Here is a 13,752-nt window from a genome sequence, read left to right as displayed (position 1 = left end):
GGAAAAGAAAAGGATCCTGCCCAAGGCTTTCATTGTGCTATATACAAAGCGTGTGGGTTTTCCCTTCCATTAATGTGGGCCCATCCCCTGGCTCTCTGGCTCCTCCCATGGCCTCTCACAGAGGAGGGGCAGCAACCACAAGTCTGACAGGTGTTGGCATTTTGGCAAGGATAGGGGGATTCTTTTTCTGATGTTTTTTAATCTCCTGAAGGGTGATTTCAATAGTCTTTGGTCTGTAGGAATCACAAGCTCCCCAAAGCCCTTCAACAAGGGCAGTTGCAGGCAAAGGAGCTTTCAGTCAGGATGCCTGCTTCCTCTCTGGTCTCACAAAGCCAGTGGCACCCCTAGAGGAGCAGGGGTAGGGATTAGAGCAGCTCATTCTGCTGGAGTAGCACTGATGAGTGTCAAGCAAATGGGAATCTGCAGGCTAACTCATGTCAGTGTAGACTTGCGAATCCTTTATGTAATTTACTGTCTCTCCCAAGTAATTCTTATGCCCCAGAGACTGTACTAGATTCTGCAAACATAGAAACAAGTTAAGCTTTAGCTTATTCTCTTAACTGAGTGTGTGAAAGCAAGCACTGGACCTCCCAACACTCTTGTTGTGATGCCAGGTTTTCCTGTTCATGTGCAGGAGGAGGCTACCAGAAATGAAAAAGTGGGGGAGGTGGGTCTGATCTGAACTTGTTCTAATTTGTTAGATGCTTGTTGCTGCTACATTTTTGGTAACTCCTGCCAGTTTGTCTTGTCCACAAGAGTGGCTTTCCAGCCCTTCCTTCAGGACCAAGGTGCCAGGGCCAGAAACCAGATTTGTGTTCCCACAGAGCAGTATAAAGCTCTTTCCCAAAGCTCCTGAGTGTGGCAGCCAGGTCTCCTCAAAAACAGGAGTATTCCTCACTGCGCTGTTGGTACACGTTACCAAATGTGCAGTGGCACTGTCCAGGCTGTGGTAGGCAGTTCCCATCATCTTTGTGCTGACCTATCAGACCCTCCCATAGTTCCTGTGCAAGGTGTTCACTACAGAATTAGTAAGGAGGTCTTTCCTGAGAGCCTTGTCTTCCTGAGGGCTCTTTCTGAGGTTCTAGTGTTGTTCTACAGTGGTGATCAACCAGCTGCTCCAGTCCTGAACTACACCCATCTCTTTCATCCTGAATGGAATTTCAAATGTGAAATGGAGCGTTGTGCTGAGGGAGGGTACCTGTTTATTAAACAGTTTTTTTCTTTCTTACCCAGGCAGCAAGCAACAGTAAAATATAGCTCATCCACCCCATGCTTCACATGCACCAGTCAGGGCTAATCTTCCTAAATTGCAAGGAAAGTGAGTCTCACATCTGTGTTTTGATCCCCAAGCTCAGTGCACCACAAGAAAGACAGGCAGCACAGAAGTCTATGTCTCCCTGGGTGGTATTATGTGTGCTTTAGGCTGTGGCACATACAACCTATCTGTTACTCTGATAGCATCTGGCACTCACGGCCACATATTGCAATTAGCAGGAACATGAAGCTGACAGGGCCATCTCCCTGAGACGGTGTGCGCTCAGTAGTTCTGTAAAGTGGACCCTGCCAACTCTGAGAGCTTCAAGTTCTGTGAGAAACCACTTAGGGTGCCCCCTATTTGATCTGAGCTCTGCTACAGCCTGTGTGAAGGATGGAGAATATGAGCCATCATTCTTTGTCTGCCGTTGATTGTTGAGGATTCATTTCTCTAGTGGGTATAAGGAAGAGTCTTCTCTGTCTTCCAGAACAGATTTAGGATGATGAATTGAGTGATTTTCTTTAAGATTACCCCTGAATAGTCTAACTCTGCTGTAATGTTTTCCTTGTTTGTTTGTTTGTTTGTTTCCAGGGGCTTTGCCAGATAAAGGAGATTTGTTTCTGGACCCTGCCATGGATCAGGAACTTGAGAAATTGTAAGTTGAGTTGCAAAGAGTAGGAAGTAAAACAACAGATGGAAAGTGGCACATTGAGGATGGCTTCAGTAAAGTACTGTCTCTATTTTTTAACTTAACTGTAAGACAATAGAGATGCAGCCCTAGCAGAGAAGGCCTTTTGTTGGGGTGCCTTGGTGCAGCTAACAAAATCCTTCAAAAAGACTTCAGCAGCACTGGGAAAAACTTGCCTAAAAGAAGGATCTAGAGGTAACAGAAGAATCTCTAATGATCTGAGACATTTTGTTTGGACGGTGAAAACCAGGGGTACTGGAGGACACAGGCTCAGCCAAGAAGATCTCTTTTTAACAGGAAGAAAAATTATTCACCCAGCAAGTCTGGCAGGTGGTAGTGCAAAGTGTTCCTCCTCTTCGCCACAAACATCTTTCCATCTCTCAGCTAGCTGTGAATAAGTAATCATCCCAAGTTTACTCCAAAACTGCTATGGTTAAGGCTGGAGATGACAAGCTAGGCTACCCACTTTAGCCTTTTCTCTCCTTTTTTTTTTTCTTTTTTTTCTCCTTTCTCTTCCAGGGTAGCTCAGGTTTCAGGGCTTTCCATCTCTGCTCCCACCGGCTCCAGCGGGGACACTGCTAATTTTCATGTCCGTAACTCTCCCAGGATAAACTCTCCCTGGAAACCTCTCCATCATCGCCGAAAAATAGATGCTGAAAGTGAAGGCTCCAATGAAGAGACAGACTCCTCTGAAAATTGAAGATTGTGAGGGTGGGAACGTTTCTCATCCTTGGTTTGTCCAGAGCTCACTGTAGGTACAGCACCTCTTCCTGGAGCATCTGCTCTGACAGCGGGTTCTGTTCACATCACCAATGTGTGTGTGGCTGTGCCAGTTCCCACTGCCAGATCCGCCTGTTCCTTCTCTGCTAGTTTCCTAGATCCAAATTTGTGCAGTAGCTCCTCCTCAGAAGCTATTTCCAGATGCAGTTATGCTACCCTCTGCTGGCAAGTAAGACAAACCAGCAGTTGCTAGATGCCTGTACTTGGAAATAGCAGGGATCTCTCACCAGGGATCTCACACAGTTCAGCAGGTGCTCGAGCAGTGGGAGTGCTGGTGCAGGCTGATTGCCAGGTAGCTGTGTTTAAACTTGACCTATAGACAATAGAGTGGTTAAACTGCCAGCAGCAGCTTTGCATTCATGCTCCATTATGATTATTCCTATTAAAGCTGCCCCTGCATGTGATCAAAGGTAGAGAAATTCCTGAAGTTCTTCAAGTAGAAGGGCTTAGGTATTGCCATGCCTCCTGTCACTGCTTCCTCCTCTCTGAGTCCAAGACATGCCAAAGCAAATATACCAAATAATAAGCGGGATTTCAGTGGGTACTGCATGCTGCTGTCTGGCTCCTCTGCTGTAATTCCTCACTGGAATTGCCTCCCACTACCTCCAACAAGCTTAACATGCTATTTGGCAAAAGTGAACTTTGGAGGGGGTGGAGGAGAGAGATGAAGTCTTGAGATTGCTTCACTACAAGCAATGGCATGGCCTTCAAACATGTAGGGCTCCTGTTGGCGTTTGGTAGGCCAAAGCACTGGGGGAGATGGAGGCAGTTTTTAAGCAAGTCCTAGGTACTTTTGTAAATATTGGTATTGCAGCACTACAGCGTGACATGTACAGCTACAGAAAGAGTTACAGCTTGTGTTAATGGTAATGCTAACTCCACAGCCTGGCTGCTGCAGCCCTGAACCCTTCCCTAGCCATGCTCCTGTGCCATGGCTTGCATAGAATGATGAGACACTGGTTTCTTATGAGCCTTAGAGAGCCTACTTGCTCTTCCCTCCCATAAAACACTACACAGCATGGGCTACTAAGAGCTGTTAACCCAAAGCTTATTGCTGCCCTAAGCTGACTGGATTCAGCACATACTGTAACTATTTTAAGAGTAATCCCTTCACTACTGCTGACCTAGCTGGGGAGGTAGTGGGAGGTGTTATTTATTTATTATTTATTAGCATGCCCTTTAACTGCACGTTCTCTCCCACCCATCAAGTGACAACCAAAGCTGGAGAATAAAGCCTGTTGTGTAAGGTCTGCACCACCTTCTGGGCTCTTCTGTGCTGCTCCGTGCCCTCCCCAGGGCTCACACTGCCTGCTCCCCTCTGAAGCCTCTGTCTGCCTCCAGCCAGGTGGGGGGGGAGCTAGGTGAAGGCAGAGGAAAGCTCAGGCCTCTCCCACTCCCCAGGCAGCCACATGGCCCCACCATGCAGGTAGAGACAGGGCAGCTGCTGAGGCAGCAGGACTTGCTGGTACTGTGGCCCCTCTGGCTCCCACCACAAAAATCTGGCCCAGGTCTATGAAAAGATGGCACAAGGTTGGGACCCAGCCCTGGAGGAGAGGTTTGTTGATGAGAACCCACAGAATAAAAAGACCCAGCCTCTTGTTTTGCTAGTACAGTTATTTTTCAACTGTAGAGCACTTAATAGGGGATAAAGGGCTATTCCATCCTCAACTGCATAGTCAAAGACTACCTGAAAATAGCTCTTGTTAAAAACACAGTCAGGAGCAAAGAGTCAACCTGAGCAGGACAAAAATAACAGTCCTCATGCAGCCTCCCTCACCCATAACACACTTCGGTAAAGTCAGAGGTCAGGACTTTTCTCTCTGTCCAAGTCTGGAAGTAAAGTATGGCTGGGCAACAAACTAGCCAGCGGTCCAGCAAACATCCTTACCATACTTCAGTACCTGGGGCTTTGTTGTTGATGATGTGATTAGAAGCTAAAAAAATAATCTTTGATTTGTTCTCCTGCATCAATACATGCTGGTTTACAAGACAATAGGAAGAATTATCCCATGATACAAAGCAGACCCTGAAAATACAGAGGAATCCGTGACACCATGGACTACCATGCACACTAGAACCTTGCAGAAAATGTCTTACCAGTGATGTGAACTGCAACAGCAGCCTCCATGGAAACAGGCAATAGAAGCACTGAGCAGAACAAGAAACCACAGTCATGTCCATGAGGACCAGGTAACACCACATTCAGAAATACAGCATCCCCATTTCCTCTATAACATGATAAGCTAAGGTATGGGCTAAGAAGGACAGCAGCACTGATGAGGGCAGCCACAGGAGTTCCCATCTTATCTTTCACAGCAGTGAGGTTATCCCAGTCACCACTGGCTAGTAAGTAGCAGTGGGTTGAGGGCACATTGAATTTTAATGCAGTGTGGAATTCAGAGATATTTGGAAAGCATCCTGCATACAGCCACATGCTGAACCCTTCTGCTTTCCTTCTCCCTTCCCCACCCACCCCAGACAAACTAAGACAATCCTGCAGAGTGTACTCCAGGCAAAAGTGGCATCAGTGTCTCTTGCTGGCTTCCCTGTTGCAGTCCTTGGGTCATCAATATGAGCCATAACGATCCTGGGGAGGAAACACACCAAATCACCATGCTGCAACACTGCACCAACTCTTAAGAGGCAAACAACAAGGTCTTAGGGTGTTTGGGACTAGAATGCAAACAAGAGATAACAGATCAGTGAAAATTTACATCAAGACAGAAAACACGCCAAAATAGAAGGTAAAATGCACTCAAATTTTAAGTTCCACCCAGGATTTATCTGACATAACAGACATAACATGACAACCTGTCTAGCAGGAGTGTAAGGCTGTCCAAGTAGTGTTCGCTGACCACCTGGAATTGCTCAGTTATTAAGTCCTCAGATACAAAAGGTGCATCTGTACCTGGGAGTTTCCATGCAATTTGATAAGACAGCAATAACCCCAGTGGAAGTCAAGATATGGTTAAAGAACCTGAGCATGACGAGAGCCTATGTGAAGATACTGTAGCATAACCTCACCTGGAGGGAGTTCATCACTCCATTGGCTAGGACGGCCATCTTGCCAGCAACTGACTTCACTCCTTGCTTAAACTGTGCAATATCAGCAGCAGGCAGAACGTTTCCAATTGATACACCACCTATGAGAACCAGCACAAGATCGGAGTTCCCCAGCACCAGAGAGCACTCTGATCCCTCCCCAGTCTAGGTCCTCCAAAGCTGCCTCCACACCTCCTCCCCAGCATTAACGAACCTGAGTGTGCATTCTCAGCCTCTCCAAACAGGTCTGCAGAGCTGATAGCACTGCTGCCCGAGAGCTGCTGTAGTCGGGACCTGGCTTCATACTGCAGAAGAAAGGACAAAAAAAGTAAGGGAAAGGTACAACCTGTGCAAACAGGAGAAGATGAAGCCAGAGCTGTACCAACTTAAGCACTGCAGAGTGCATGTACCTCAGCATCTGCTTCCCGCCCAAAGAACATATCTGAAGAGATGGCTTTAGCTCCTGCAAACTTCTGCCGAGCTTCATTGGATTCCACAACTGATGTCCTGTTCTCCATATCCCTCCTACTGGTAGGCCTGAAGGAACAACAGAACATAGCTTAAGCTCACCAAATCAGTAAGAGAAGACTTCTCTCTCGGATCCTATCTGATCAAAGAGAAGCAACAAAGCCCCAGGCACTAGCTACTATCAGGGATCTCCTCTCCCCTCTTCAGGGCAGTTAAATTTGATGACTATAAGACTGGGATGCAACAGGCATAGAAATGAACGAGTCTTTCAGTGAAGGCTCATTTTCTCAGGGTCATTTATGCATGTTATCTTCTGCAGTACAAGGCTCAGATTCTGTCAAAATACAGTAGCATTTCTCCTACAGCTCTTAGACCTTATACCTTAGTCCTACACAAGGAAGGAACAGAAGCAGTAGTGGTTGCTTTACCTCTCTGAAATTGGCCGAATACTGGAAACTGTCACCTCTGGTTCCTCGTCTTTGTCCATACCCCACGAGGAGTCTGTTTCCCATCGTGAGCCAAAGGCATCTTCAAATGAGAAGGGACTATATTTGTACCTAGATACCAAAAATGGGTAATTTAGGACTGACGTTGTGTCTGGGAATAAGCCAATGACTATGCTGAATCTCAGCCTTACTTGGGGGGTCCAGATGTGAAGCCTCCACCATCTTCAAATAAGTCCAATTGGGAGCGGGAAGACTTTGCAGCCAGTGGCGTCTCCTGCTCAATTACTTGCATCTCAGACATCACTGAGTGTGAAACAGAACTAGCACAAGAAACAGGCAGTTAGGGCTGAAAAGTATGACTGCTTCCAGCTGCTACAACCTATATCCCTCAAAACTGAACCTTCGCCTTTACAGACAGAACAAGTGCCACAAGCCTAAAGTGAGAGCTGTGGGAAACCTTCACCACATATCTGGCTTGACTCCCTTAGAAGTTCCAAGACATCTTCTTAAAGGTGGTAGGAGGACACATCTGCCTACACAGGGACATCTGTCAAGCAGCAAGGCTCTAGAGCTAGGCACTCACCAGCCATATTCACCTTCAGAAAAGCTCAAATGAGAACTAGAACCTTTGAACAGGTTCCATTCCTTCTGGGGCCCAAAGCATTTTTAGACACAGTCCAGCATACAAGTTCTTTTTGTATCACAGGAGCAGCAAGCTACTGCTCAGGAAAGTATTCCAGAGCAGGGTGGTTCCAAAGCACCTCCATCTATCCTATGCCATCCACAACTGTACCTTCTTGACACCAAGCCCATGCCTAGCCTCTCCGCTTGTTCACGCTTCCTCCCTTCAAGGTTTTGAAGCTTCTTCTCTTCCTTCTTTCGATCAAGCTGCAGTTCCTGATAAGCCAGTCGCATTGAGGTGACTCTAAAGGAAAGAAGAGTGGTGAGATCCAGCTCTTTACCTTCTCCCTCAGCCCAGCCTACACTGTAAAAGGGTGAAAATAATCCTGATAACCCTTCAAAATACCAGCTGCCACAACAGCTCAGACAAAAGTCCTTTCACAGAAGCTTGTCATCTCATTCTCCCTTACTCTGAGATGCAACTCTTTTCTAGCCATCCTTGATTTCCATGGTGTAGGGATTGCCCCACCCCCAGACATAGGTACAAGAACACCTCATCCAGTTTGGCCTTTGGCTTCCTCAGTCCTGTCCCAAGGTCGACAGAAAAAATCAAATACTTCCACATCTGCTCCTTAAACTCTTACAGAGGTAAAAGTTTTCGCAGAGGTGTAACTTTCGCCTTGTTATAAGGACCAATTTGGCTTATGGTTAGTGCTCATCCTACTATGCAGGATGTTTTCATATTAGGTGGGCCTGGACTGAGTAGCATCAGCCACATTACCTCTGATTTACATATGGAAGGTACATACAGGGCACTTACATGGACTCCTCGGCTTGTTTCCTGGACTCCACTGCCTGCTGCTCCCTCAGCTGCTCTGCCACCTGAGCTTGCCGCTCGATCTCATTGAAGCTCTGGCTACTCACTTTCTGGGCTCCAAGACCTTTTTTGGCACCCAACTTAAAACAAACAAACAAATAAACAACAAAAAACCCACATAAAAGTCAGTCTCCCTGTGTAGTCCCTGTACAGGCACAGTACTGCCTACAGCAAAACATGGAAAAAAACACACGAGAGTTAACCCTCCAGCAGCAAGTGCTAAGAGATCAGCCACTGCTAAGAGATTGGATCCTGTTTTTCTATTAACATAAAAGCTATCTTTCAAAAGAGACAATGAGATAAAGCTCTGCCTTCCCCAAATGTATCTCTCAGTAGGCAGCATGGTTAAGGGCAGAAAGGAAGGGACCAGGGAAAGGACAGCAGTAATACGAGATGTGCTCTGCTGCCTCTCCAGAAAATAGGAGCTCCAACATACCCCTTTCTTGGCAGCTCCTGGCTTCTTCTTTCCAATGAGGGAGGATTTAAGTTCTGCAAGAGAAGCAAAGCGGCTAATAAGCAGAAGTGAATTATTTTAAGAAGCCAAAATAAATCAGGAACCCTCACAAACATCCACCACAGTCCAGCTGCTATAGAATCCAGGGCACACCATGCAGCTTCACGTAAGACTTCACTCAGCCAAGAAAAATGCACTGAAAAGCTCCACATTTGCAGGCCAGTGAACCTGGAGAAGCATATCCACGCCTGTAGAAACTTGTAAGGCCTTCAAAAAGAGCCTTCAAGTGTTACGTGGTTGATGACCTTATCCGGTACAGATCAGGGTTGCTAGAGAGGCACTAGATTTACTTTATACATAAATCCAAGAGAACACAGCTTCAAAGCCATTTGAAGCTCAGCGTCTCGCCAGTGCCTTAGGAACAAAGAAGCAAGAACCCTAAAGCTACATTTACATGTACAGACCACCAACAAAATGGACCTAAAATGTACTGTGCTATAGAAGCAATAGGTTTCTTAACACTTTCTATCAGAAAGCTGTCAATATGAGGGGATAAGGCACACCACGCCTGTAAAAACAGCCAAGGTCCAGCCAAGCAGCAGATGTCTGTGGAAAAAGTGTAAGAACAAAGCAAGCATAAAGAGGGATTTCCTATGACACTTTTCCAGCTTTTAACACTGCATAGTTCCATAATCTGATTGCCCTTGTTGGGCCTTTACTCCAAAAGTGTCTCCCTACTTTCTATATCCACATGACTTTTGTCAATCCACACTTGAGATCCTGGGAAGGCTGTTGAGAATGACCTTTTCTAATTTTACCATAATTTTTTAAAATAGTGAGATGAATGTCCCAAATCTCCTACCTGATACTATTTTCAGCTCACCATTTATAACTTCTTTGATTTTATTACTGTCAGGAAATGTTTTTTTTTTAATAGCAGTAAGATCCTTTGCCAGAGAAACAATATTTAGCTTAAATCCCAATACGATACACGTAAGCTTTGGCTCATTCTCTCCCTCTAAGCAAAAGAAGCTAAAGTTAAACTTGAAGGCAGAATCACAAAATGGGCAGGCAGAATTGTGACAAGCAGCCAGCGCAGGCCACCTGTTAGCCAGTTACCTCTGGCAGGAGCAGGCTCCTGTGGTGACAGGTACATGGACATGTCTGAGAAGAAACAAATATGGGGAATGAATAGACACGTAAGGACATAGTTTTTCCACCCAGGATGAAGCCCACTGTGGGCTATAAGCATACTCTTGATAAGAAAAGCTCTGCAAGATGCTTTGTGCAGACAGGAGAGCAATGGTTGGGACAATCAGATATAAACTCCTGTTACTCAGCCAGCTAAAGATTTTCCTTGCTTCCAAGTTTCTGGAGGAAAAAGCAAAACAAAACACAAAACAGCCATGTGGCCTTGATCAGCCAAATTCCAGATACACAAATAGCAAGTTTTGTCCAAAGCCCCAAGATGAAAACGAACTTTAAAGATGAGATATCCTTGAACTCAATCATCCAAAGGAGTGAGATAACCTCCAATAAGCTGTGGATTGTTGTGGAGAAATCCTCAGTATTGCTTCCAAAGGAAGATAAGCTCCTTTCAACATTCTGAAAATAGGTTCATTGTTTCCAACTCCACTAAGCTTACTACTGAGCAGCAGGTGTAACAGCAAGACTCATCTAAAAGACCCTAAAGAATCTTACTTACCTATAGGAGCTTTAGGAGATGTGCTCAACAAGTCAATAGATGGGCCTTGACTTGGATCTGCAGGCACAAGAACAGGAGAGTACATTCAGAGACCATAGAATCATATTACAGAACAGCCTGGGTTGAAAATGACCACAACGATCATCTAGTTTCAACCTCCCTGCTGTGCAGGGTCGCCACCCACTAGATCAGGCTGTCCAGAGCCACATCCAGCCTGGCCTTGAATGCATCCAGGGATGGGGGGGGGGTCCACAACCTCTGTGGGCAACCTGTTCCACTGTGTCACCACCCTCTGTGTGAGATACTCTTAACTCCTTTATTCTCACAATGTGGTAGTTTCACTATCTCTCTTCTAACTTCTGTGCCCCACAGCAATCAAACCAAGCTAAGTTCCAGCTTGAAAGCTGGAATTTTCCAAGCACAATTACCTTAGATCTCCACAGAGCAAGTTACCTACTCTGTGGTGGTCTCAACATGTTAAAAGAAAGAAAACTCTCTGAAAGTGAATACACAAAGCTGTTTCAAATTAATGTCGTGCTTCCAGATTCTTGTTTTCTTTGCAACTTATCTTAGAAACAGTTTTCTGCTTTATGTTCACATGCCATTTTCAGACAGCGCACAGAGCTTCCATTTCTTCAAACCTGAAACAAGCCTTTCCAACTGTGGAACAAAACTGTACTCTCCTGGAAATTAATTCAGGTTCTTGAGAACATTACTCAGCAGAGAACTCACGTGCTGCTTCACTGCTTTCTGATGACTTTGGTGCTTTTTCCATGTCCAAGGAAGACTGTGCAGGATTCTGGCTGGCATCTGCTACATCCCAGGTTCTGGAAGACTGTAAGGAGATAATCACCCTAATGATTTGCAGAGAATGAATACATATAACAAGCCTGAACTTACTTCTAGTTCAGATGCCTTTACTCAGCTTAAAGTCAAGAAAACATGTTCCAAACAACAGACTGTGCCCCCACTGAAGATAAATACAACCCCTACATTCCTTTACTGGGATTAAAAAATAAAAAATAAAAAATAAATAAAAAAGCAAAAATGGAAAACCACAAGGAATAACAGAGTATTGTACAAGCAGTTGGCCAAATCCACTTCCACTGGAAAGCTGACTAAACCAGGTGTTCAAAGTAATAACCAACCCTTGCTTTAACTGTCCAAAGGGACTCTGCGTTAACCAGGGAGATTCCTTGAAGATAAAGATGTTCTCAAAGAGAAAAGGCATGGGTACTGAAAACCCATATAGAAATATTTATATCTGTGGACTATATTGCAGACTGATGACTGAATCTTAGATGTTCTGTGTTACTACTGAATGCATACACAGTTTAGAATCCTTCTCAACTAAGCAGAACTGCTCCTACTGCCACTCCAGTGGCAGTGGCTCCTGGACGAACAGCTGGCTACCTGAGAGCTGTTAAAGCTGTCTGGTTTAAGCAATTCTTCCCACCTGTGTGTGCTCCATGAAGAAATCAGCATCACTCTTATCAGGGGAATGCCCAGGGGCTCCACTGAGTCCATCTATGAGCAACTGAAGAAAAGAGAGTTAAAAAGAAGCTATCCTACAAGACTCAGTATGAAGTGCTGCATGTCTAACTGTAGAGAGCTGCTTAGACTTACATCAGTGCCATACTTGGCCATGGCAGCACTTGCCAGCTGCCGGATCTTCTCCCTGTACATCTGGGCAGCTCGACTGTTATACTTAGCATTGGCATCTGTTGTAGTGCAGCCATGCTGGCGGAAGAAAGCAGTCTGAAATGAGAAGAACATTCAGTCTCCTTGTTGCTAGATCATACTCAAGTAGCAGTTAGACGTGACACAAACACTACAGAAACAAGAAGCTTCCCAAAGACAGGAGATATAATACTGAGCACCTGGCATGAAGCTTACACTGATCAGCTCAGCTTTCCCCAAGAAGTCTCATCCAAACCCCAGAGGATGTGAACAATCCCTTTCATTCCCAGAGAAACGCTTTTGTCACCATGCTGAACAAGAGCTTCCCAACTGATCAACGTTACTAACTCCTTTTGTTTAAGAGGGCTATGCCTTTCATTTAAGAAAAGATGTCAGGAAATGACTGATCTGCATGCCAGAAAACAATACATGTATAGGCCACGGGCTGACTTCCAAGTGCACCTGCCCTCATTATACATTTCAAGAAAACAAGAAAAAGAAGAGAGAGAGAGAGGTTGGTACCCAGAAAGCCACACAAAAGAAAGGGACAAGAAACTGAGGATGTGGATTAGCAATAGAGAAAACAAGCAAAACGCCTATGGAAGTTCCTCACCGCATTGGCATTGCTGCCCACTTGCATACATCTCAGCTGGAACCAGTTCCAGTTAGAGTCGAGCTCTGTGGACCTGCATGAAAACAAATTACTGCTATTAATGATAGGCAGGTGTGCCAAATACAAAAGCACACTACAAGCTAGAACAGTCAGAGATCCCACTTCCGTTCTACCAGAGCACAGGAGGCAAAGGAGGAAAGCACATGTCAGTGAATTATAAGGAATTAATCTGAACTTTTAAAGCAAGGAACAAAGTTAGCTTCAGCTTCATACCAAATAATACGGCATCCAAATTGAGAAGGCGCCTCACTGGTATGGTTTGCTGAGAGGTGGGGCCTGAATCAGGAAAGCTTCCGTTCCACATCTGATCTCACCACAGCAAAAGACTCGTGCTCGGCCCACCCCTCCGATCAAGCCAGAGCACATGACAAAGCAGCCCAAAACGGTCAAATGGAGCAAGGGCATGGCGCATCTCTTAGGGTTACTCGACTTATCTTTGTATGAGCAACGATCACTATTCTGTTATTCAGAAGTTTTTAGAGATACAGAAAGTAAGAGCAAAACCACCTTCCCCTCTGGGCTAACGCAGAAAAGGCTGGATAACATTCCTGCTAACAACATTCCGCTTTTTGCTTTGCTCAGCGTTACAAAACACTCTCAGACTGTTTTACTAACGACATTCACATACCATGGTCTCCTACCAACTTCTTCCAAGTCCAGACGCAGTTACACAACCTAGGGGACACAGCACAACGCCGTCCTGCCCTGACCCGCGGCTCCCCGTACGCAGACACACAACCCGAAGCCACCGCTTGCCGACGAAGCTTTGCCCCGACGTAACCCCCGAACCCCGCAGCGAAGCGCGGCGCGCCGGCCTGCTCCCACACACCTGATGAAGCTGAGGTGCACGCCCAGGGAGCGGTGGACGCCGGAGCAGTCGATGCACAGGAAGACACCATAGGTGATGCTGGCCCAGCTCGGGTTCTTGGCGCCGCAGTCGAAGCACGACTGGAGGAGCAGAGGGACGGCCGGGTTAGGGCTGAGGTTGAGGCAGAGCCCTCGCCTCGCCTCGCGGCCGCTCAGCCGGGCCCCAACCCCGCCGCCCAGACTCCGGCCCGCAGCG

At 46.0% G+C, this 13,752-nt stretch overlaps 1 protein-coding gene across 1 annotated transcript; it reads right to left on the bottom strand.

The window, feature by feature from the left end:
- Positions 1–2,426: 2,426 nt before the first annotated feature.
- ARFGAP2 (ADP ribosylation factor GTPase activating protein 2) lies at positions 2,427–13,748 on the bottom strand (the record flags this gene model as incomplete). Its single annotated transcript, XM_019616097.2, has 16 exons — positions 2,427–5,310; positions 5,748–5,866; positions 5,980–6,070; positions 6,176–6,302; positions 6,662–6,790; positions 6,871–6,999; positions 7,473–7,604; positions 8,121–8,257; positions 8,614–8,666; positions 9,751–9,795; positions 10,337–10,393; positions 11,069–11,171; positions 11,793–11,873; positions 11,963–12,094; positions 12,630–12,702; positions 13,519–13,748. Coding segments are annotated over 16 exons (1,659 nt in total), but the record flags the coding sequence as incomplete, so codon positions are not given.
- Positions 13,749–13,752: the final 4 nt, after the last annotated feature.

The sequence above is a fragment of the Meleagris gallopavo genome, chromosome 5, assembly GCF_000146605.3.
Source record: "Meleagris gallopavo isolate NT-WF06-2002-E0010 breed Aviagen turkey brand Nicholas breeding stock chromosome 5, Turkey_5.1, whole genome shotgun sequence".
NCBI classification, from domain to species: Eukaryota; Metazoa; Chordata; class Aves; order Galliformes; family Phasianidae; genus Meleagris; species Meleagris gallopavo.
This window is presented reverse-complemented; position numbering and strand designations above follow the sequence as displayed.